The 23,574-nt window shown below is 39.1% G+C and overlaps 1 protein-coding gene across 4 annotated transcripts in view; it reads right to left on the reverse strand.

The window, feature by feature from the left end:
- Nucleotides 1-23,574, reverse strand: part of unc5a (unc-5 netrin receptor A) — a 586,231-nt gene that overhangs the window by 185,502 nt on the left and 377,155 nt on the right. For all 4 annotated transcript variants that reach the window (XM_072590883.1, XM_072590882.1, XM_072590885.1 and 1 more), the window contains exons 4-5: nt 13,227-13,330; nt 5,431-5,611 (exon numbers count right to left, since the gene is read on the reverse strand). In XM_072590883.1, coding sequence (XP_072446984.1) covers nt 5,431-5,611; nt 13,227-13,330 — 285 coding nt within the window. The remainder of the gene's footprint in view (nt 1-5,430; nt 5,612-13,226; nt 13,331-23,574) is intronic.

The following is a 23,574-nucleotide window of genomic DNA, read 5'->3' on the forward strand; positions in this document are numbered from 1 at the left end:
TAGAACATGGAACAGGTCAGGAATCTAAATTCAGACACAGCAAATAACAGGATAACAATGAGAAGGGGGCAGTCAATGCAGGACTGAAGATGTCGCAAGTAAATGCAAGCAGTATACAAAACAAGGTAAATGAGCTTGTAGTGCAGATTGAAATTGGCAGGTACAGTGTAGTGGGTATCATAAAGACAAGACTGCAAGGGGATCTGGGCTCAGAACTAAATATCCAAGAATCCACATCCTGTTAAAAGGATGGGCAGAGGGAGCAGTGTTGCCTTGTAGTAAAAAATGAAATTAAATCAACAGCAAAGAGTGATAAAGAATCAGAAGGCACAGAGTCTATGTGGGGAGAGTTGAGGAATCAAGAAGGAAAATAAACCCTGATGGGAGTTGTGTGCAGGCCTCCTAGCGTGAGTCAGGATGTGGGGAACAAAATAAATCAAGAGATTGAAAAGGCACGTAAGAAATTCATGATTACAATAATCACAGGGGACTTTAATGTACAGGTAGAATGGGAAAATCAGGTTGGTAGCGGATCGCAAGAAAAGAAATTCATGGAATGTCTACAAAATTTTTTGTTGTGAGCAGCTTGTGACAGACCCTACTAAGGAATAGGCAATTTTGGATTTGATGAAATGCAATGAGATAGACTTGATTAGGGAACTTAAGGTGAATGAACCGCTAGGAGGCAGTGACCATATAATGATACTTTTCCGCTTGAGAGGGAGAAGCTGGAATCAGATGTACTGGTATTAACAATTGAGTAAAGGTAACTACAAAGACATGAGAGAGCAGCTGGCCAGAATTGATTAAAAGGGAAGGCAGCAGAGCAGCAATGGTAGGTATTTCTGGGGGTAATTCAGAAGGCACAGCAAAAATTCATCCCAAAGAGCGAAAAGGATACTAAGAGGAGGATGGTAAAAACAAGGACCGCAGATGCTGGAAACCAGAGTCTAGATTAGAGTGGTGCTGGAAAAGCACAGCAGGTCAAGCAGCATCCAAGGAGCAGGAAAATCGATGTTTTAGGCAAAAGCCCTTTCTGATGAAGGGCTTTTGCCCGAAACGTGGATTTTCCTGCTCCTCGGATGCTGCCTCACCTGCTGTGCTTTTCCAGCACCACTCTAATCTAAGAGGAGGATAGGGCAACTATGACTGTCAAGGGAAGATAGAGACAGTATAAAAGGAAAAGAAAAAGTATATAATGTGGTGAAGATTACTGGGAAGTCAGAAGATAGTCTTAAAAGACCACAACTAAAGAAGTAATTGGGGGGCAGGGTGGGGAGGCTATGGAGAGGGCACAGCTGAGATGAAATAGGAGAGTAAGCTAGTTGGTAATATAAGAGAACATTACTAGAAACAATTTTTAAAGATGTCTAAAAGGTAAGATAGTGGCAAAATGGAGCATTAAACCACTGGAAAATTAGGCTAGAGAAGTATTAATAGGAAACAATGAAATGGTGGAGGAAGTGAATAGGTACTTTGCATTAATTTTCACAGTGAAAGGCACGAGTTGCACACCAGAACTTCAAGACAGTCAGAGGACAGAGGTGAGTATAGTGATCATCATTAAAGAGAAGGTGCTGGGGAAACTGATTGGTTTGAAGGTAGATAAATAACCCAGACCAGATGGATCACACTCCAGAATTCTGAAGGAGATAGCGGAGGAGATTGTGGAGGCATTGGTGGTGATTTTTAAGGAATCACTGGAGTAAGGGAGGGCCACAGAGGACTGAAAAATGGCAAATGTAATCTGCCTGTTTAAGAAGGGAGGGAGGCAGAAGATGGGAAACTATAGGCCAGTTAGCCTGACATCAGTCATTGGTAAGACTTTAGAGTCCAATATTAAGGATTAGATTGCGGAGTACTGGGAAGTCAAGTTGAGGTCATGCCTGACAAATTCGTTATAATTCTTTGAGGAGATAATGAACAAGTTTGATAAAGGAGAGCCAGTGGAAAGGATATATTTAGATTTCCAGAAGACCTTTGACAAGGAGCCACACAGGTGGTGCGAACTAAGATATACCATGGTGCTTTGGACATGGTACTGGAATGGATAGATGATTGGTTGACCGATAGTAGATAGAGAATGGGGATAAAGGAGTCTTTTTCAGATTGGCAGCTGGTGACGAATGGAGCTCTGTAGGGGTCTGTGTTGAGACCACACCTATTGACTTGATACATTTGTAATCTGTACAAAGGAACTGAGGGCATTTTTCCTATGTTTGCAGATGATACAAAGATAGGTGGAGGGACAAATAGTGTTGAGGAAGCAGGGAGGCCACAGAAGGACTTGGACAGGCTAGGAGAGTGGGCAAAGAAATTGCAGATGGAATACAATGTGGGAAAGTGAGAGGTAATGCACTTTTTTCACAAGATTAGACAGACTATTTTCTAAATGGGAAAAGGCTTCAGAAATCTGAAACACAAAGGGACTTAGGAGTCCTAGTTCAGGATTTTCTTAAGATTAACATGCAGGATCAGTTGACAGTTAGGAAAGAAAATGCAATGTTAGCTTTCATTTCAAGAGGGCTAGAATACAAGAGTAGGGATGTACTGCTAAGGCTGTATAAGACTATGGTCAGACCGCATTCATATGTGTATTGCGAGATATTTTGGACCCTATATCTAAGGAAGGATGTGCTGGCATTGGAGAGGGTTGAGAGGAGGTTTGCAAGAATGATCCTGCGGGCTGAAGAGCTTGACATATGAAGAGTGAAGAGGATTCTGGGTCTATACTTGGAGGTTTGAAAGATGAGGCAGGATCTGATTGAAACTTACAGAATACGGACAGGCCTGCTAGAGTGGACATGGATAAGATATTTCCATTAGTAGGAGAGATTAAGACCCATGGGCACAGCCTTTGAGTAAAGGGATGACATTTTAGAACTGAGATTAGGAGGAATTTCTTCAGCCAGAGGGTGGTGAAACTGTGGAACACATTGCCAGGTCTGTGGAGGCCAAGGTATTGAATGTATCTGACAGAGAGAAAGATATATTCTTAATTAGTAAGGGGACTAAGGGTTATGGGGAGAAGGCAAGACAGTGGAGTTGAGAAACATATCTGCCATGAATGAAAGGAGAAGCAGACTCAATGGACTGAATGGCCTAATTCTACTCCTATATCTTGTGCTCTTATGTTGTTATGGTGGGACCTCCTTCTGGGAAAGAAGCAGAAGACTTTACTGAAAAAAAAATTTTTACACTAAATTGCTGTGGCACAGTCAATAGGATCATGGGCAGCTTCCTTCTCCTTTCTACCCTGATCACACAGGGGAGAGAGGTTACAGGGTGTGTAACAGCGCAGAAATTCAACAGTAAGACATTGCTTGGTAAGTAGATTGGTGAAACAGAAAGGATGGGGAAGCAGAAAGGCCTTTCAGATAAAAGAAAATTGCAGGATATTTTACTAAGACTTAGAGGTTAGCTCTGTTGCATCAAAAGTTAGAAGTTACCTTGTTTATGTCATTGTTGGCATAGAATTGTCTTTAAGTTGTACAATTGGTGAAGTTAATGGACAATTTTTTGAAAACAACTTGATATTAATGATCATGCTCACCTTTTCATAAAATAAAACAACTCAACTTGTATTGATTCTTGATCTTCCTGATTTTCAGGAGCAGGCTCAATGGCCTGTTGATACTCCTAATTGCAACGTTCTTAGGTTTGTTCTTATCAGGCCTTACCTTACCAAACGTTTCCTTGAAGAAATTAATGCAACAAACACAAATATCTAGTTCATATCACTGGATATGTGTTACCATTATTATACAAACAAGTTATGGAAGCATTGATTAGAGAAGTCAGCTGATATAAAGAAAAAAAAAATACATTTCAGATTGTTTTGAGGAACAACCAAAAGCATTGAATCAGCAAAGATAAATTTAGCATATTTTAGTTCATACCATACATTATCTCTTCAAACAGCTCAAGTTTGCAGAGGATTTCCAAATATTTGTATGCAGAATTATTAGATATTAGTGTGATTGAGCACATTGAGATCAGCATATTGACAAAGGTCACGGTTATATCAGCATGGATACAGACTGGTTAATTAATAGAAAAGAAAGGGTTGGGATAAATTGGCTACTTTCAGGATGGTAAACTAACCATTACGGTGTTGCAGGGATCAGTGTTGAGGCCTCAACTATTTGCAGTCTATATTAATGACTTGGCATATTGGAGGATAATTTGTCAATTATGTAATGATAGGTAGGAAAGCAAATTGTGGGGTGGGGGGATACCAACAATTGGAAAGGGATATCGATTGGTCAGTGAGCAGGTAGAACTTTTACAGATGAAGTGGCATGTGGGTAAAATTGAGATTGTCCACTTTAGCAAAATGAACAAAAGACAAAGTACATTTAAATGGAGTCAGACAATAGGATACTCAGTACAGAGGGATCTGGATGTTACTATGCATGAAGCATAAGTACAGCAAGTAATTAGGAATGCAAATGAAGAGTTGGTCCCTATTGAAATGGGACAAAATGTGAAATTATATCAGGCTTGCTGCAGCTATCTAAGACGTTGGTACTATAACCAGATTTGCTCACTTTCCTTAAGGAGAGACATATATGCATTGGGAGCAGTTCAGAGATGGATTGTGGGGATAAGAAGTCTAATCTGAAGAAAGGTTGAAAATGTTGAGTCTATACTCATGGCAGAAAAGATATTTCATCTTATGGGGAAACCGAGATCTTGCAGGCACAGTTTCAAAAGAAGGGGTTTCCCATTTAAGACAGAGATGAGGATGAATTTCTTCTTTAAGAGGACTGTCAATGATTGGAATTTTCTTATCCAATGAGCAACAGGCTAGATCATTGAGTATTTCTAAGGTTGAGTTTGGCAGATTTTTGATTGACAAGGGAGTGAAGGCTAATGGAGGGCAGGAAGGGAAGTGAAGTTAAGGCCACAAGCAAACCAGCCATAACTTTATTAAATAGTGAAGCAAGCTTGAGAGGTTTAATGGCCTCTCCTGCTACTGCTTATCTTATATTCACACCATGTAATAGCGCTGAGGATTTTTAAGTTAATTTCTAAGCTTTTTTTGAACTGGGATGCCTACATCTTCAAAGACAATCACAGAGGTCAGCAATGATTAGAGAACACCACCATTAGATTGTAAATGTTTCAAAAGAAGTGATATATTTTTAGATGATGTGATGATGACACCTTTGTGTTTTAAGTGTATACTGACACATACAGGTGAACAGGCATTAATCTTACATTTGATACAAAGGTGCAAAGTCTCAATACAAATTCATAGAATCCCTACAATGTTGGGTAATTCAGCCCATCGAATCTACACTGGCACCAAAGAACATACCACCCAGACCCAGAAATATAACTGTTAATTCCATTTAGCTCTATTCTTGAATAAAACAGTGATGTAAACTTTCTATTAGCAATACACTAAACTTAAAATCTGGTTACCGTATGTTGTTATAGCTGCAGTTGCACTTCTCCGTCTGGCCACTATATTCTTTGCCACACACGTGTAATTTGCTGTGTCAGATAGACGAGCTTCTTTGATGATCAAATTATTGTCCATGGTGATGTAGAAGTTAGGATCTCGAGTTGGGTCAATCACTTCTTCATTCTTCAACCATTCCACCTTCAAAAACAAAGTTTGTAAGTTCCATGCAGACAAGAAAGGGTAAATTTTACAAAACTGCAGTCCCAGTTCTAAATTTCAAGGTGACACTATCGTGGATTGGAGAAATAGTACAGAGGTGACTATAATACAAAGATTGCTGAAAAAACTCAGCAGATCTGGCAGTATCTGAAGACAGAAACAGTTAATAATTTGAGTCCAGTAAAACTCTATAGTTTCTCTCTCCACAGATACTTCCAAACCTGCTGTTTTTTTTCAGCACTTTCTGCTTTTACTTCCAAACTCCAGCACCTGCAGTACTGATGCTTTTGTTTCAAGAGCTGAGTATGTCTGATTCAAAGCATTTTCAGTTTTTAGCCACCATATTTTTTGGAAGTATGTGGATTGAAGTGTTCACTTCTAGAACCAATTCTCTGATCAACAATAATTCCAACCCAAGCTCTGCACAGTAACAAACATCATGAAATTTACTCTCAAAATCTGGTCAAAATAATATTATCAAGAATGCATTTATTACTGATTTAGAAAGATCAAGGCTGATCTAATAATACTCAACTCCTCTTTCATGAGTTTTCCCCTAAATTCTTGAACTTCATATGGAATAAAAATCTGTTTGTCTCAGTATTGAATATCCATAATTACACAACCACTATAGCAAAGAATTCCATTGAATCACTACCCTCAGAGAGGAAATTTAGTAACTACTCTGTCAAATCCCCTAAGAATTTTACATGAGATTGCCTCACTTTCTTCTAAATTCTGATGAGTACAGACCCAAGCTTTTCAAATTCTCCTCATAAGACAGTCTCTCCAAACCTGAATTACAATTTAATCATGTATCAGATGAGGTAACAAAGTGAGGCTAAGAAAGAGGAGTAAAAGTTTTCCTTTAATTGATGGATGGCTTGAAGTGAACAATGTGCTTTCTCTAAGTCACCAACACTGTGACTTCACGTGGCCTACAGTAACAACACCTGAGCTTTTCTTATACTTCTCTTTCCTCCTCCTGGGTTTCCTTTTTATCCTGTGGCAAACTATCTTTACTATCTTCCTTGCCCCCAATTTCTGTTCTTCACAGATTGAAACTGATGTCAGAAGCCAAACTTTAACTTATGAACCAACTCACAATCATCTGCCACTTCCACTGCTAAGTTTGTAGTCTAACACTCTCTGCTCTTCCATGAGTTCTCACTAGTTCAGGAAGTTAAAAATCCACAACACTAGATTATAGTTTATTTGGAAGCACTAGCTTTTGAAGTGCTGCTTCTTCATCAGGTGGTTGCACAACCACCTGATGAAGAAGCTGTGCTTCAAAAGCTAGTGCCTCCAAATAAACCTGTTGGACTAAAAGTCAGTGACTGAAAAAGCCATCATCACCTAAGGCAAGTCCTATTAAAACCAACCAAATGCAACACCCGAAATAAAAAAAAACACCATCACTCACCACTCACTGCCTTTGCGTCCAATAATCTTAAACCCAACCTGGAATTAGACAATTTGATCTTGACAAGTGCCCTCAATTTGTTATGGGCCACAGCAAACCCCCGTAAAATATGTTAAAAAGACTAGACCCTAACCTTTTCTGACTTTGAAGTAAGTGTAAGGTGTTGAATTCCAGATGTAATTCAAGTAGTCAAACTACTCAACTTTAAGCAAATCACACTTTATTTTTAAACACCGTTAAAATACAGACAAAATAAAAATAAAATAAAAAATTAGCACAATATTCTTAACAAAATAATTTATATATTAAATACCAATTAACTGTTCCAATATACTAACATCCCATATACACACCCTAGACAAAGGCAAATTCAATAAAATAGACTGTCTCACATATAATTCTACCAGTAAGAGAACCCAAACTTGTAGCTGTAGCAGAGAGACGAATAAGTTTCAATATTTGGCTTCCAGACCTTAGTTAATGCTGAAAGCCAAAACTAAAATTCCTGGTTCTGTGGCCACTTGACCACACCCATTCAGGCTGCTTCTATTGTTGCAACTTAAATAAAAACAGGTCTGATAAGCTATTTAGTTTATTGGCTTTGAGCAGACAGCTCTGTACTTCTGTCTCAACACTTCTTCATTTAAAAAAAAAGATAAAATACACCTCCTAAAGCCATTATATCTTCATAACTGGATTTGATGGTCCCATTATTTTTCTTTATTGCAATTAGTTGGCTCTGTACTATCCACATTTCCTTCTTAAATACATCCCAGTATTCTGAGACAGACTGACTTTAAAAGTATCTGCTCCCATTCCACCCATTACAAATGAAAACTGATCTTATTAAAATCAGCCTTCCCCCCGGTTGTGAACTTGGATTTCAGGCCCATCCATGTCCTCTTCCATAATAATATAGAACACAGAACGTAGTACAGCACAATATAGGCCATTCAGCCCTCAATGTTGTGTTGGCCTTTTATCCTACTCTAAGATCAGACTAACCTACATACCCTACATTGTATTAACTTCCATGTGACTATCCAAGAGTCGCTTAAATGTCGCTAATAATCTTGAACCTGACAGATTTAGCGAGAGTTTGCAGATGGGAAAAGACAATGGTGTTTTAAATTTAGGTGAACTTGACTTGCCTGAAGAACAAACAGCCATTGCTCCAATTTGCCAAGGATTCATTAGAATCTACCCTAATGTCTCCAAAGAAACTTCAGCCAGTTACAATTGTTTTAAGAAGACATCTCAGAGCTTGGATTTGGCATACACAGAATATTTTGACAATCACAATATTATCTTTTTTTCATAAGTTTAAAAATTACCTGCTCAAAGCATATTAAAGTTAATAAAGTTTTCATTTCATTGTTTTTCCTCAGATGTGTGTGTGTGTTTTATTTTGAAGGGCAGACATATTTATACAGTATATGTGTATTAACTAGGCTATAAATAATCTTTGCATCTTTGTTTGAGTATGGTTTCTTTTGGTAATAAACCACTTTTTTTATTGTTGACTAAATAAACCTGGTTGATTTGTTCTTAACACAAAATTAACCAATTCTGAGATATATATAATTAGCCACATTATTAACTATTTAAATTTAAAATTAGTTGCAACCAATAGAGAAATTAGAATAAAGATGAAACAGAGCAACTTCAGTTGTAATCGAATCAACAATCAAGGTTTAGATAAATGTGAGGTAATGCATTCTGGGAAAGCAAATCATAGCAGGACTTATACACTTAATGGTAAGGTGCTAGGGAGTGTTACTGAACAAAGAGACCTTGGAGTGCAGTTTCATAGCTCTTTGAAAGTGGAGTCGCAGGTAGATAGGATAGTGAAGAAAGCGTTTGGTATGCTTTCCTTTATTGGTCGTAGTACTGAGTACAGGAGTTGGGAGGTCATCTTGCAGCTGTACAGGACATTGGTTAGACCATTGTTGGTATATTGCATGCAATTCTGGTCTCCTTCTTATCAGAAAGATGTTGTGAAACTTGAAAGGGTTCAGAAAAGATTTACAAGAATTTTGCCATAGTTGGAGAACTTAAGCAAGAGGGAGATGTTGACTAGGCTAGGGCTGTTTTCCCTGGAGCACCGGAGACTGAGGAGTGATCATATAGAGGTTTGTAAAATCATGAGGGGCACAGATAGGGTAAATAGACAAAGTCTTTTCCCTGGGGTGGGGGAATTCAGAACTAGAGGATGAGAGGGGAAAGATATAAAAGAGACCTAAGGGGCAACTTTTTCACACAGAAGGTGGTGCATATATGGAATGAGCTGCCAGAGGAAGTGGTGGAGGCTGGCACAATTTCAACATTTAAAAGGCCTCTGGATTAGTATATGAATAGGAAGGGTTTGGACGGACATGGGTCAGGTGTTGGCAGCTGGGACTAGATTGGGTTGGTATATCTGGTCAGCATGGACGGGTTGGAGCGAGGAGTCTGTTTCCGTGCTGTACTCTATGTGGAAGCCAGACAGAATTATTTCCAAGTTTTGCAAAGCAACTATAACATTGAATTTGACTTTTGGTTTGAGGAGAAGGGTGACTTACAAATCACAATTCAATTTTAAGAAAATCAGATTTTGAAGTGATGAGTAGAGCATTGCCCATAAGAAACTGGGCCAAAATATTAATAAATAAACCTAAAAAGAAATTATGCATTCAAAAGACAGCATATTGAACAAAATCAATATAGATCCCAAATTGCATTGTTAAGCAACCATGCTCAGAAATTAAGCTAAGGAAGAGTGTCAAGCTAAGAAAATGTTTAAACAAATACAAAGGAAAATGTAAATACATGAGATTTAGAAAACTATGAAATGAAATCAAGACAGAAAGAACTAACAAGATGTGCAAAAAAACAGATTTTGAAGTAAATAACTAACAAAGCTGTATGGAAATTTCCCGATTCAGCCTTTAAAAATTTAAAGTACATAATTGGATTTTGATATATTATTACTTAGGTGACAAGCTTTCATATTTTGAAACCCCAGGAAATTAAATTGTGGTGGGCAGGAATATTGCAAGAACACAGTATATTCTACTTACCTACCTACCCTGCTTGTTAGGGAACTTTAAAATTCCAGATAGCCACCTACTTCAAGACTGCAATTTCCCCCTCCTCGTGCTCAATAATGCCCACCAGCCCATATCCTCCACTTTACACATCTCTAGCCTTGAAACCCACCCCTCCAACCACAACAAGGATAGAACCCCCCGATCCTCACCTTTCACCCCACGAATCTCCGCACACAATGCATCATCCTCTGACATTTCTGACACCTACAGTCAGACTCCATCATCAGAAATATATTTCTCTTCCCCACCATCAGCATTCTGCAGAGAACATTCACTCCATGACTCCCTCATTAGGTTCATGATCGCCACTGACCCACCCTTCACTCCTGGCACCTTCCCTTGGCACCGCAAGAGATGTAAAACCTAGGCCACACCTGCCCCCTTACTTATATCCAAGGCCCCAAAGGCTCCTTCCACATCCGGCAGAGATTTTCCTGCACATCCAAACACCTCACCTACTGTGTCCGTTGTTCCCAATGTGGTCACCAACATTGGGGAGACAGGACGTCAAATGGCGGAACATTTCAGAGAACATCTCTGGGTTATACGCATCCAACAACCTCACCACTAGCCAACAACAAGCTGACCACTTCAACTCCCCCTCCCACTCCGCCAAGGACACGCAAGTCCTGGGTTACCTCCGCCGCTAAATCCAAGTCACCTGATACCTGGAGGGATCAGGTATCCTCACCTTCTGCCTTGGGACCGTCCAAGCACACAGCATCAATGTCGATTTCACCGGTTCCCTCATCCTCTTCCCCCAACCTTATCCCAGATTCGACCTTCCAACTCAGTACCACCCTCTTGAACTGTCTTACCTGTCCATCTTCCTACCCACTTATCCGATCCACCCTCCACTCCAACCTATCACCATTATCCCCCACCTTCATCTACCTATTGCCTTCCAAGTTACCTTTTCCCAAGCACCACCCCTGCTCCCATTTGTCTCTCAGCCCCCTTGGGCACCCTGCCCATTTTCCTGATGAAGGGCTCATGCCCGAAACGCTGATTCTCCTGCTCCTTGGATGCTGCTTGACCTGCTGTACTTTTCCAGTGCCCTTTGAGCCACCTCCACTACTCAGTCCCCTGAGCCTGCTTCATGGCTGATCTGATTGTAACTAACTCCCCTTTTCGATCTGCCCTGCATAACCTTTGACTTTCTTCTCAATCAAAAATCTAGTCAACTGAGCCTTAGGTAAAAATTATTACATTCCAAGGTAATTCTTAATTTTCATAATTCATCATTATTGAAAACTCGATATTTTGTTTTAACCAGTTGTCTGTTGATGTGACTGCTCAGAGCATTAGAATTTTCTATAATATGTGGGGAAAGAGCAGCAAAAGAGCAAATATATGCCATGGATAATTAACAGCATGACCACTCCCATGATGGTGAAGAAGAAAACATATTATGGTGGTGAGATTACACATAGTGGCATTGTCAGTGCAAACTGTGCATAATGGGGAAACAGATATAAATATTTATCAAATGAACCAAGTACTTAGCTTGAAAGAGGTTGAAAAAATACATCTGCACTTTGCTGCACAGAGGATAACTAGGAGAATGTAGGACCACTCAAGGATAAAGGAGGGAACTAATACTTGGAGGCAAAGAATGTGAGTGAGATCCTAAATGATTATTTTGCATCAGTGTTCACCCAGGACAAGGATATGGAGGATAGTGAGATTTGTGTGAAGCCTACTAATATGCTAGAGCATTTTCAGATCAAGAAAGAAGTGGGATTGGATCTCTTGAAGAGCATTAAGGTGAATACGGCCCCATAGTCCGATGCTATCTACCCGAAGTTACTGAGAGAGGCAAGAGAGGAGATTGCTAGGGCCAAGATCTTTGTCTTCTGGCTAGCCACTCGAGAAGTCCCAGAGGAGAGTAGTTAAATGTTGTTCCTCTGTTTGAAAAGGGAAATAGGGATAATCCATTGATGTTTTGGAAGCTATTGGAGAGAATTCTTAAGGATAGGATTTACACACATTTGGAAAAACATGACCTAATTAAGGATAGTCAGTGTGGCTTTGAACAGGGCAGGTCATATCTTTTTGACTTGATTGAATTTTAAGTAGGTGAAGATGATGATTGATGAGGATCCGGTGGACGGTGTTTACATGGATTTTAGTAAGGCTTTCGACAAGGTCCCTTATGGTAGACTTATTCAGAAAATTAAGATGCATGGTGACTTGGCCACATGGATTCAGAATTGGTTTGCTCATAGAAGGCAGAAGGTCGTGGTGGAAGGGCATGTTTCAGACTGGAGGTCTGTGACTGATGGTGTTTCACAATGATCATTACTGAGGCCTCTGGTGTTTGTGAAATATATAAATGATTTGAATGAAAACGTGAATAGCTGGGTTAGTAAGTTTGCAGATGATACAAAGATCAGTGGAGTTATAGACAGTGTAGAAGGTTGTGGAAGGACACGGTAGAATATAGATCAGTTGCAGATATGGACGGAGAAATGACAGATAGAGTTTAATCCAGGTACGTGTGAGGTGCTGCATTTTGGGAGATCAAATGTTCAGGAAAAGCATACAGTTAATGGCAGGACTCTACACAGCATTGATGTACTGAAGGATTTTGGGGTTCATGCCCACAGCTCTCTGAAAGTGGCCATGCAATTAGATAGGATGGTAAAGAAGGCATATGGCACGCTTGCCTTCATTGGCTGGGGATTGAGTACAAGTATCAGGATGTCATGTTGCAGCTTTACAAGACTTTGGTGAGGCCACACTTAGAGTAATGCATTCAATTCTGGTTACCACATTACAGTAAGGATGTGGATGTTTTGGAGGGAGTGCAGAAGAGGTTTACCAGGATGCTGCCTGGATTAGAGGGTGGATATTTGCATAAACATGATTGTGACATATTCAGTTTCTTGTGTTCAATGCTTTGAACTTACTGCTACTTCTTAAGCTACTTGGAACTAGATATGTTGAACTTAGTATTAAGGACTCATTTTTAAAATTATAACTTAGGATGAACACTAAATTACATTCTCATGCTTGAGTTTGTTTCTTTTCATTTAGCTAGTAGTCAGTCATAGAGTCATAGAAAGGCGCTTTTACTTACTTTTGCTGATGGAATGCCCTCTGGAGGTCGACAATGGAGTAAAACCTCTTGGTCCAAAGGAACCTCTTTGCCTAATGGTTCTTGTTCAAAGTTCTTCCGCAGATCTCCAAATCAGAAACAAGAATTATTATTTAGTCAATCTGCACTGTTATGAAACCAGTTCTGTTGATAATTGTAATGATCATATGAATATTTTTTATTAAAAAGCTATTTTAGTTTAAGTATTCAATCTGGCAAAGGTAAAAACCTCAACATTTTTACAGATTATGACTTAAATTCCTGCTAATATCTGTCTAGATTAAATCAAGGTAATAACAAGGAGGCTCAGTTAAAATTCTGAGGCGTCTGTTCAGTTTTAGTAACTGGTGACACTGATATCTTCTGCCACTGTAATTACAATATGGCATTATTAAGAGTCTGACATGGGTTGTGTATGCTACCAGGATTGTTATGAGGCAGGAAACATGCACAATGCCTCAACTTTGCACTGAAACTGGTCCTTGGGCTGATTAATATGCACAGTAAGTTCCTGGCAGGAACCTCATCATCAAGAGGGACTCATGCTGAGGAGGAATATCCTAATGTAGGCACTTTCTCCAGCACTAAAAGTGTAAGAACTAAAACTGAAGTACCAGGGAACACGAAACAAAATCAAAATGTTGCACTAGTGGCCTAAGACAAGAGTGAGAAACATAATTATGATCAAAAATAATTTGAAATGCTAAATTTAATATAAAAACTGAATCAGACAGAAACACTTCTCATTTAAAGACTCATACTTTCAATCAATGAAATTGTATTCAGCTTGTACCATCTTACTAATAATTTGCCAATATTGTGATAATTTGATTTATGGAACCTTCTTTTGTGGTTGCTTCTGGCTGAAAACTGAAATTACTTAAATACATTCTTCAAACCTTCAATGACAGCATTGGAGTAGAGATTTAGAATATCACTAAGGAGGAATGAAATAAATGTTTTTGAATTTGAATATTTTTTATTGCCACGTGTATTCTGCAATGAGAAATACAGTAAAACAAAGTGAAAAGTTTCCATTTGTCACCATGACCTGGTGCCATTTTGAATAGTTTAAAAATAAGAAAAAATTGAAAAGTTATAGCTTAAAGAGAAGTCCATCAACATTCCACTGCCTCCCATATGAGTCCTGAACCACCTCAGGAGCACCACCACCACCTCGCTGCTGTCTGTGCTGGGCCCAACCAATGTCAGAGTTATCACTCTGTAGGTGCAATCTTTTGCTGCTGGGCCAATTCTCCTCTGCCACTGCCTAACCAACCACCTGTGCCAGACCCACCAATGGAGCTATATCCCACCTCACTGATGTCACCATGATGCCCAACCACCGCTATACTTTCCGCCGCCATCACTGGATCCAATCAATGATGAGATTCCTGATCCTCGGATGCCATCTTTCCCCACTGAGGCAACACCATGGACATCACCACTGCTGACGTAGCTGCTGCCAATTCTGGGCCCTGCACTCACCATGGAAAAGGCAGTCAGGGCTCACTGGAGTCTGCGCAGGCTCACTCGAGTCCATACTGAGATAACCTACTGCCGCCATCGCTGGCCAAGCTCTTCACAGGGGATGAAAGGTAAGAGAGAAGGAAAAAAAACAAGAATAGAGAGAAGAAAAATCAAGAAAAGAGAGAGAAAAAAAGAAAAGAAACAAAAAGAAAAACAGGCAGAGCAGATGAGTCCCAGACTTAGAAGTCCCATTCCACTGCCATCTCGGTCACATTCGTGTTTTCATGTTGTGTGTCATGATGAAAGAGTTTACTGCATTGTCTCACAGCCCTGTCAAAAAGCCCGTAATTGAAAATACTTTCTTGACAAAGGGTTTAATTTTGTCATGTACAAAATAGAACATGAGTGCAGTATATCCACTTTCAAAGCTCCCTTGGACAGACAATATTGTTTGAAAGATAATCTTGCCAAGCTAAAAATTATGTAACCTCCTTTCAACAAAACTTTCAGAAGCTGAAAGGAAGAAAGATAAGCTGTCAACCTAAAAACTACAAGAGTGTCATCACAATCAAAGTAAACAAGGATAGCAATGTCACATGAGTTATTGATAATGTAGATTACAGACAAGGAGAGGAAGATAAATGGCCATATGTCCTGCTTTCACTAAAGCTGCATCAGATTTTACATTCTGACAAAACATTTCAATAAGGTTTAGGGCTAGTTCCACTAAATGATCAATCCAAAAGTACACAATATTGAATTTAATTTTCCAGAAGTTCAATTTTGATTCCTCATGATGTAACCCTTTCTGTGCCAATTCACATCTCACCAGCAAATCTTTTCTTCACTTGCAGCCAAGTACAAGGAACCTGGATGATTGGATTCAGTTAGTTTGAGATTGCCCATTTTGCAGTTTGCAATTATATTTTTATTGCCATCTGTCTCAAACATTATGCTTTTTTCTGCCCCTCCTGCAATACAGCTTAGGTCTTTTTATTGTGGATGAAAGCAAGTTGGGTTTCTTTTTACCTCCACTATGTCATACTCTTTAATGGTGAATCTGCAACTTCCTACATTTTCTTTTTTTTAACTAGACTTTACAATCCCTGCAAGTGCGTTCTGGGGCAAATTCAATGGTTATTTATCTATTCAAGATATTGGGTTTCTGTGATCTTTTGCATAAGATTCAAAATATTGAGTGTCAGTTCCTTATAATGTATATCACTGGATACCTAATGAACAGAAATGGCAGAACCCTGGATGGAGCTGAATGTAAAAAAGAAAGTCACATGTCATAATCACGTTCACTACAAATCTCTTTGCAACAAATGGCACATTTTACAATTCTAACAGTGTTATTCTGGAGCAGTTCCAAGAATTGTGCATAGTTATGTATGCCCCTATTGATGGGTCTGCCACCTGACCTCCTAAAGAATGCCTTCTTAAATCTTTAACATTACGTAAGAAATCCTCTGACAGCAGTAGTGTGTGTGTTTTGGAGCTCATGCTTCTCCGATGTTCTGTGCTCTTAACATTCACTTGTGTTGCACTGTTTCATTTCCAATTGTGGAAGAAGTAAGTTTTAATCAGGTCAAATAACATTCTACAGAACATTGACATTAACAGGTTTCTAATGCTCCGTTTTTACTAGGAGCTGATTTTCAATGGTACTGTTGATGTTAACAATAACTCAATGCAAATGTAACAGTATTGTTCCTGTCAGAGGCAACCCACATCACCAAATCTGTTACCTTTCAGACATGTCAATGGTGCTGGCATTTTAGTCTATTAGGTAAATTAAAGTTGTGAACAGACTAAATTGTTTTTGTACAAACTGCTTTCCACTGACACCGGGGAAGGTAATAACAACAAAAGTAATCATTAGTATAAGTTTCAGAGCTGAAAATAAACAGTCTTGCACTCTCACAGCTGGCTTAAAATTGGTATAGCTATGCAGCGTTCTGCAGTATGAAACATGTTTATAGCAGCAAGTCTCAGAGTCAGAATCTTCACTAGATGATGATGATGATAGATTTCCTCAAAATTAACACTTGTTGCTTGAATATTTATTATGGTTAAAAACAAATAAAACCAATGTATAAATGTACTGAGTACCAATTACAGAAACATAGAAAATAAGTGCAGAAGTAACCCTTTCAGGCCTTTGACTCTGCACCACTATTCAATATGATCATGGCTGGTCATCCAATCTCAGTATCCCAATCCTGTTTTCTCGCTGCTAAGGCATGTTCAGTTCCCTCTTGACTATATCTAATGAACTGCCCTCAGCAGCTTCATGTGGGAGAGAATTCCACAGTTTCACAACTCTCTGAAGGAAGAAATGTTTCCTCGTCTCAGTCCTAAATGGCTTATCCCTTAGTTCTGGACTTCCTCAATATTTTCCCCACATCTATCCTGTACAGTCCCACTAGGAATTTATATGTATGTATGAGATTCCACCCCCCAATTCTTCTAAATTCCAGTAAGTACAAGCCCAGTTGAGAAGTCTTTCCTCATATGTCAGTCCTGCCATCCCAGGAATCAGTCTGATGAACCTTCACTAGACTCCCTCAATAGCAAGAATATCCTTCCTCAAACTGGGAGACCAAAACTGCACACAATCATCAAGGTATGGCCTCACCCTGTATAACTGCTGCAAGACATCCTTACTCTGATACTCAAATCTTCTTGTTGTGAAGGCCAGCATGCCAATAGCTTTCTTCACTGCTTGTTGCACCTGCATGTCATCCTTCAGCAGCAGTTCCACCATGACACCCAGGTCGCATTGCACCCCACCTTATCCTAAACTGCCACCACTCAGATAACAATTTGCTTTTTGTGATCAAAGTGGATAACCTCACATTTATCCACATTATATTACATTTGCCAAGTATTTTCCCACTCAGCCAGTCTGTCCAAGTCATCCTGCAGCCTCTTAGCATCCTCTTCACATTACACAATGCTACCCAGCTTAGTATCACATGAAAGTTTGATGATATTGCATTCAATTCCTTCATCCAAATCACTAGTGTATATAATGAACAGCTGGGGTTCAAATACTGAACCCTACAATACCCCACTCATCACTGCCTGCCATTCTGAAAAGGACCTGTTTATTTCAACTCTTCTGCCAACCAGTCCTCCATCCATAACAATACATTACTTCCAATACCATGAGCTTTAATTTTCCTTACTATTCTCTGGTGTGGAACCTTGGTAAAAGTCTTTCTAAAGTCCAGATGTACACCATCTACTCATTAACCTTTGTCTACTCTACTGGGTCACATAATCAAAAATGTCCATAAAATTTGTCAAGCATGATTTCCCCTGAGTGAACCCCTGCTGACTTGGGCCGAATCTGTCACCGCTTTCTAAATGCTCAGCAATGATGTCCTGAATAATTGACTCCAGCATTTTCCACACCATTGAAGTTAGGCGAATTGGCCTAAAATTCTCCATTTGATCTGTCCCTCCACTTTTTTTTAAACAGAGTGGGGTTACATTAGCTACCATCCAGTGCATTGGAACTTTTCCAGAGTCTACAAAATGATGGAAAATTAACACCAATGTGTCTGCTACTTCTACGGCCACTTCCTTAAGTACCCGGGGATACAGAACATCAGACCGTGGGGACTTAAGGTATTAATCCCATCAATTTCCCCAATACCAATTCCTGACTAGTAAGGATTTCCTTTAGTTCCTTCTTCATGCTTGACCTTCCATCCCCCGAAGATTACTTGTGTCTTCCTTACTGAAGACAGATCCAAAGTATTTGTTCAACTGATCTGTCATCACTTTGTTGTCCATTATGATTTCTCCTGATTCTAACTGGAATAGACCTACATTTGTCCTCATTAATCTTTTTCTCTTCACGTATGTTTGTACGTTTTCTGCAAGTTTGCTTTCATATTTTATTTTCCCCTTATGTATTAAATCCTTTATCCTTCTCTGCTGAATTTAAACTTCACTCAGTCCTCAGGATTGCTGCTTTTTCTGACTAATTTATACACCTCCTCTTTGGCTTTAACATTATCTCCGATTTCCCTTGTTAGCTATAGTTGAGCCACCTTGCCTGTTTTATTTATTTGCCAGATAGAGATGTACAATTGTGGAAGTTCATCTCTGTGTTCTCTAAATGACTGCCATTGCTTTTCCACCATCAACCCCTTAAGTAATATAAATATTTATTCCTACTAAAGTAATGTTGAAGTACTCAGTGAACATTGGCAATTGTTGGAGGCAGTAATTAGCATTTATACAACTAATTTGTGAATAGTTTTATATAATTTGAGCTTTCAAATAATACATTAATTTCATGATACCAGTTGAAACAAATTAGTTATTTTATTTTAGTTTTGTTATATGAAACTTAATAATATCACTGCAATATAAATATAATTTATCTTAGTACATGACTACTTCAAATGAGGTTGATAGTTTGTATCTTATGATGAAAATTATCAGAAATTTATACACAGTGGGTTCCCTATGGAACTAGTTGCAACAAATGAAGAGCTATATCATGTTAAGCAGAAGCATTATAAGGTTATACACAATAGAATATCACTGATTACTCATGTACAAAATATAATCTCTCTCAGTCTTAGCCTCTTTGCCATTGTATAATCCTTTTGGTGAATCTTCCTTTCTTTGTATGCCTGTAGCACACTCTTGCATTGTGGTATCTGTTTTGTTGTGTCCAATTTCTTTTCATTGTTGCATTCTCTTTTTCCTGCAAGTATCACTCCTGCACTTTATTCTCTATATATCCTTCAAAGTATTCAATGGTCTCTGTTACCATGTACAGAAGAACGACTCAGAAAAGTTCCGCTGGGATTGGTGAAACCATGATGAGGAGAAATTAAGGAAGTGGGATTAGTGTTGCAAGAAATATATAAACAGGGAAGGCAGTGATTTGAATTAAAATACAGACTGAACTGTAAATTTCCTTTAACTTTGTCTACTTATTAAGAAATCTCACAGACAACCAAGTTTTGAAACAATAATTTAAACTTTATTGCACGTCGCAGCCAAACAGAAGACCCCTTAAGCAAACAAATATAAGCCTGCAATGCAACATAGCTATTAGCCAATGAGTGGTGAAAACTCGACCAGCCTTCATCCAACAGAGATCAGTTCCTGGAAGTTTCTAGGCTTCCATCCTTCTGCAGTGGTGTTTTTTGGAGTTCTGCTGTTGAGTTGTTCTAGTGTTCGATTCTTATGCAGACTTTCATCCTTGGGTCTCTGAGGTGATATATTGATGATTTCGTAAAAGCACTTTCACTCAAACTACTGCAAGGGTGCAGCTGGCTTCCTCATCAAAAGTAATTTCTTTGTTTCTTCGTACATTTGGCATTGACTGGTTGTTCGAAAACACAGCTTTCTTGTGATTAACTCCTTAAGTTCTTCCGCGGGTCAACCAGTTATCCTTGTGGCACAAAGCATCCAGTTTATCAAGAAGGTGTCTAAGTAGTTTGTTTCTACACAGCCTTCACTTCCAGACATGGCTAACTACTTTCAATTACTGGATAGGTTTGTCTTTGTCTTTTCATATTTATTCCAGGTGGAGTAATTATTGATTCTTGTTCGGAACAGTTTTTTTGTTGATTCTTTCAATCCATTAACAATTAATAAAGTTCTCGAGTCTACAATATCACAGAACCATGTGATATGGAGTCATAGCACTGTACAGCATGGAAACAAATCTTCAGTCCCAATCATCCTTGTTGACCAGATATCCTAAACTAATCTAGCCCCATTTTCCAGAATTTGGCCCAAATCCCTCTCAATGCTTCCTATTCATGTGCACAATCAGATGCCTTTTAAATGTTGTAATTGTATCAGCCTCCATCACTTCCACTGGCAGCTCATTCCATACATGTACCACCCTGTGTGAAAAAAAGTTGCCCCTTCGGTCCCTTTCAAATCATTCCCCTCTCACCTTAAATCTATGCCCTCTAGTTCCTGACTCCCCCACCCCAGAGAAAGCCCTATAAGGTCACCTCTCAATCGCCAATGCTTCAGGAAAAAATAGCCCTAGTATATTCAGCCCTTCCCTTCACATTGGCAATATCCTTGGAAATCTTTAATGAACTCTTTCAAGTTTCACAATCCTTCCATAGAAGGAGACCAGAATTGCATGTAGTATGCCAAAAGTGGCCTAACCAATGTCCTGTACAGCCGCAATATGACCTTCCAACTCCTAACTCAATGCACTGACCAATAAAGACAAGCATACCAAATGCCATCTTGACTATCCTGTCTACCTGGGTCTCCACTTTCTTGGAACTATGAACCTGTACTCCAAGGTCACTTTGCTTAGCAACACTCCCCATGACCTTATTATTAAGTGTATAAGTCCTGCCCTAATTTGCCTTTCCAAAATGTAGCAACTCACATTTCTCTAAATTCTAAATTCTCCATCTGCCACTCCTTGGCCCATTGACCCATCTGATCAAGAGCCCGTTGTACTCTGAGGTAACCTTCTTCGCTATCCACTACACCTACAATTTTGGTGTCATCTGCAAACTTACTAACCATATCTCCTATGGTCACAACGAAATCATTTATATAAATGAAAAAAGCAGTAGACCCAGCATTGATCCTTGTGGTACACCACTCAAAACAGTCCTCCTGTCTGAAAAGCAATCCTCCACCACCATCTTCTGTCTTCTACCTTCAAAGCAGTTCTTTACCCAATAATTCTCCCTGTATTCCATGAGATCTAGCCTTTCTAAGCAGTGTACCATGAGAAAACTTGTCAAATGCCTTACTGAAGTCCACAGTGATCATGTCCACTGCCCCGCCTTCAGCAATCCTCTTTGTTACGTCTTCAAAAAACTCAAGTCCGTGAAACGTGATTTCCCACGCACAAAGCCATGTTGACTATCTCTAATCAGTCCTTGCATTTCCAAATATATGTTAATCCTGTCTTTTAGGATTCCCTCCAACAACTTGCCTTCCACTGATGTCAGACTTACCAGTTCATAGTTTCCTGGCTTTTCCTTACCAGTTTTCTTAAATAGTGGCACCATGTTAGCCAACATCCAGTCTTCCAGCACCTCACCTGTGACTATCGATGATATAAATCTCTCAGCAATTGGCCTAGTAATCACTTCCCTAGCTTCCCACAGCATTCTAGGTATACCTGATCAGGTCCTGGGGATTTATCCACCTTGATGCATTTTAAGATGTCCAGCACATCCTCCTCTGTATTATGGACATTCTTTTTAAAGATGTTGCTATTTATTTCTCACATTCTATATCTTCCATTTAGCAACACTGCAAGAGTATAATCTGTAGTTAAGATTAGTAGATTGCGGACCCTCTGAATACATAGGGAAGAAGGATTTGATGAAGGGAATATGCAACAGAGTTAGGGTTAGTAGGGCAGTTTTCTGTTAGTACTTGGATGGATTGGAGGATGAAATTGGGAGTTAGGAGGAAATGACAGATTGAAGGTCTGGCATATGTAAGGTATTACTATTAGCAGTAATAGAAAGAGATAATGGTGTTGAGCTGTTGATTATATGAAGGTGTCTCTGTTGTTGAGATCTAGTTCTAATTGAGAGGACTGGGATAGCAAAATAGCTTCAGTAGGACAGGTGAAATAAATGAAATGCACATGAAAGCAGTGCAGGGAATTACATGATCTGGGAAACATTATGATTTGGTACTTATCTGGAAGTAGCAAAGCTTCTCATTAGAGGGCAGGTGGTTGCCAAAGAACAGAAGAGTTGCTGACAGCTGGGAATGGGCAAGAAATAGCATTTGGGGTCAAACAAGAGCTTATTTTGGGAAGTAGGGACCACAAAAGGCAGAGACAAAGATTCTGCAAGTTTTGCAGGGAGAATGAGTCAAAAAGGAGTGAATGTGGTTACATCAAGCTATTGTATAATTTGAGAGTAAATGGAAAGGGCTCATTAGAGTGGTTGGCTCTAGTTAAAGAACAGACATTATTCACTGAATGGATTTTTTCTGTGCCATAATTCTAATATATAAATGAAGTGCTCAAAAATATTCAAGTTGGTAGGCCCAGTGGCAGAAAACAAGTTTTAGAAAGGGAACATGTGTAAACACTTGGGATTTTGCTCAGAGAAATAATATAATGGATAGATTTTTAATAGAAGTGAAGAAACAATTGATTTTATGACAGTCAGGGAAATCAGAAAGACAAGACTGAGGGGAAATAATAACATGGTTAGATACCTTGGCTTGAGGGGTGGTGACCTCGGTCACAGGAGATTGGAAAAGGATGCAGGATATCTCAAACAGTGTGAGAGTGTGGGGATTGGTGGTGGTAGGGAGAGCACAGACAAGTTGCATTCCTAAGGCCCAGGAACTTGAATGCCCAGGTATTCAATTTAAAATGGAGATGAAATCTGAGCCTTACTAAAATACTTAATTGAACGACCTGCCACTGTTTATGTATATCCATTAACTTTTATATAAAACAACAAATGTATGCTTGAGTGAAACCATACGTTAAATTAGACAGGTTTAGTAATACTAGGATTGTTTGAAAAATCCATTAAATCAGTATATTTTTTGAACATTAAGTATTCCCAGTTAGGGACTCCGTAATCAACGATCATCTGTTGAAACAATTTACCACTCTATCTCCTTATTTTGCTTTTGATCAACTTGATTAATGAGTTAGAACCCAAGTCACTTGGTCTGATTGAATGTTTATTGTTTTGCTTTTCAAACTTCAGGAGAACGTGAGAGAGTTTCTTTGAGCCGACTACAGAAACAAACATTTCTGTTTGACACATTAAAGTTCATACTCCAGGTGTATTCATGTATTCAAGTATGAGAAGTCTGTCTAATGAAGCATTAAAAACATAGGCTAACAGTTCCC

This window comes from Chiloscyllium punctatum, chromosome 20, assembly GCF_047496795.1.
Source record: "Chiloscyllium punctatum isolate Juve2018m chromosome 20, sChiPun1.3, whole genome shotgun sequence".
Taxonomy (NCBI): Eukaryota; Metazoa; Chordata; class Chondrichthyes; order Orectolobiformes; family Hemiscylliidae; genus Chiloscyllium; species Chiloscyllium punctatum.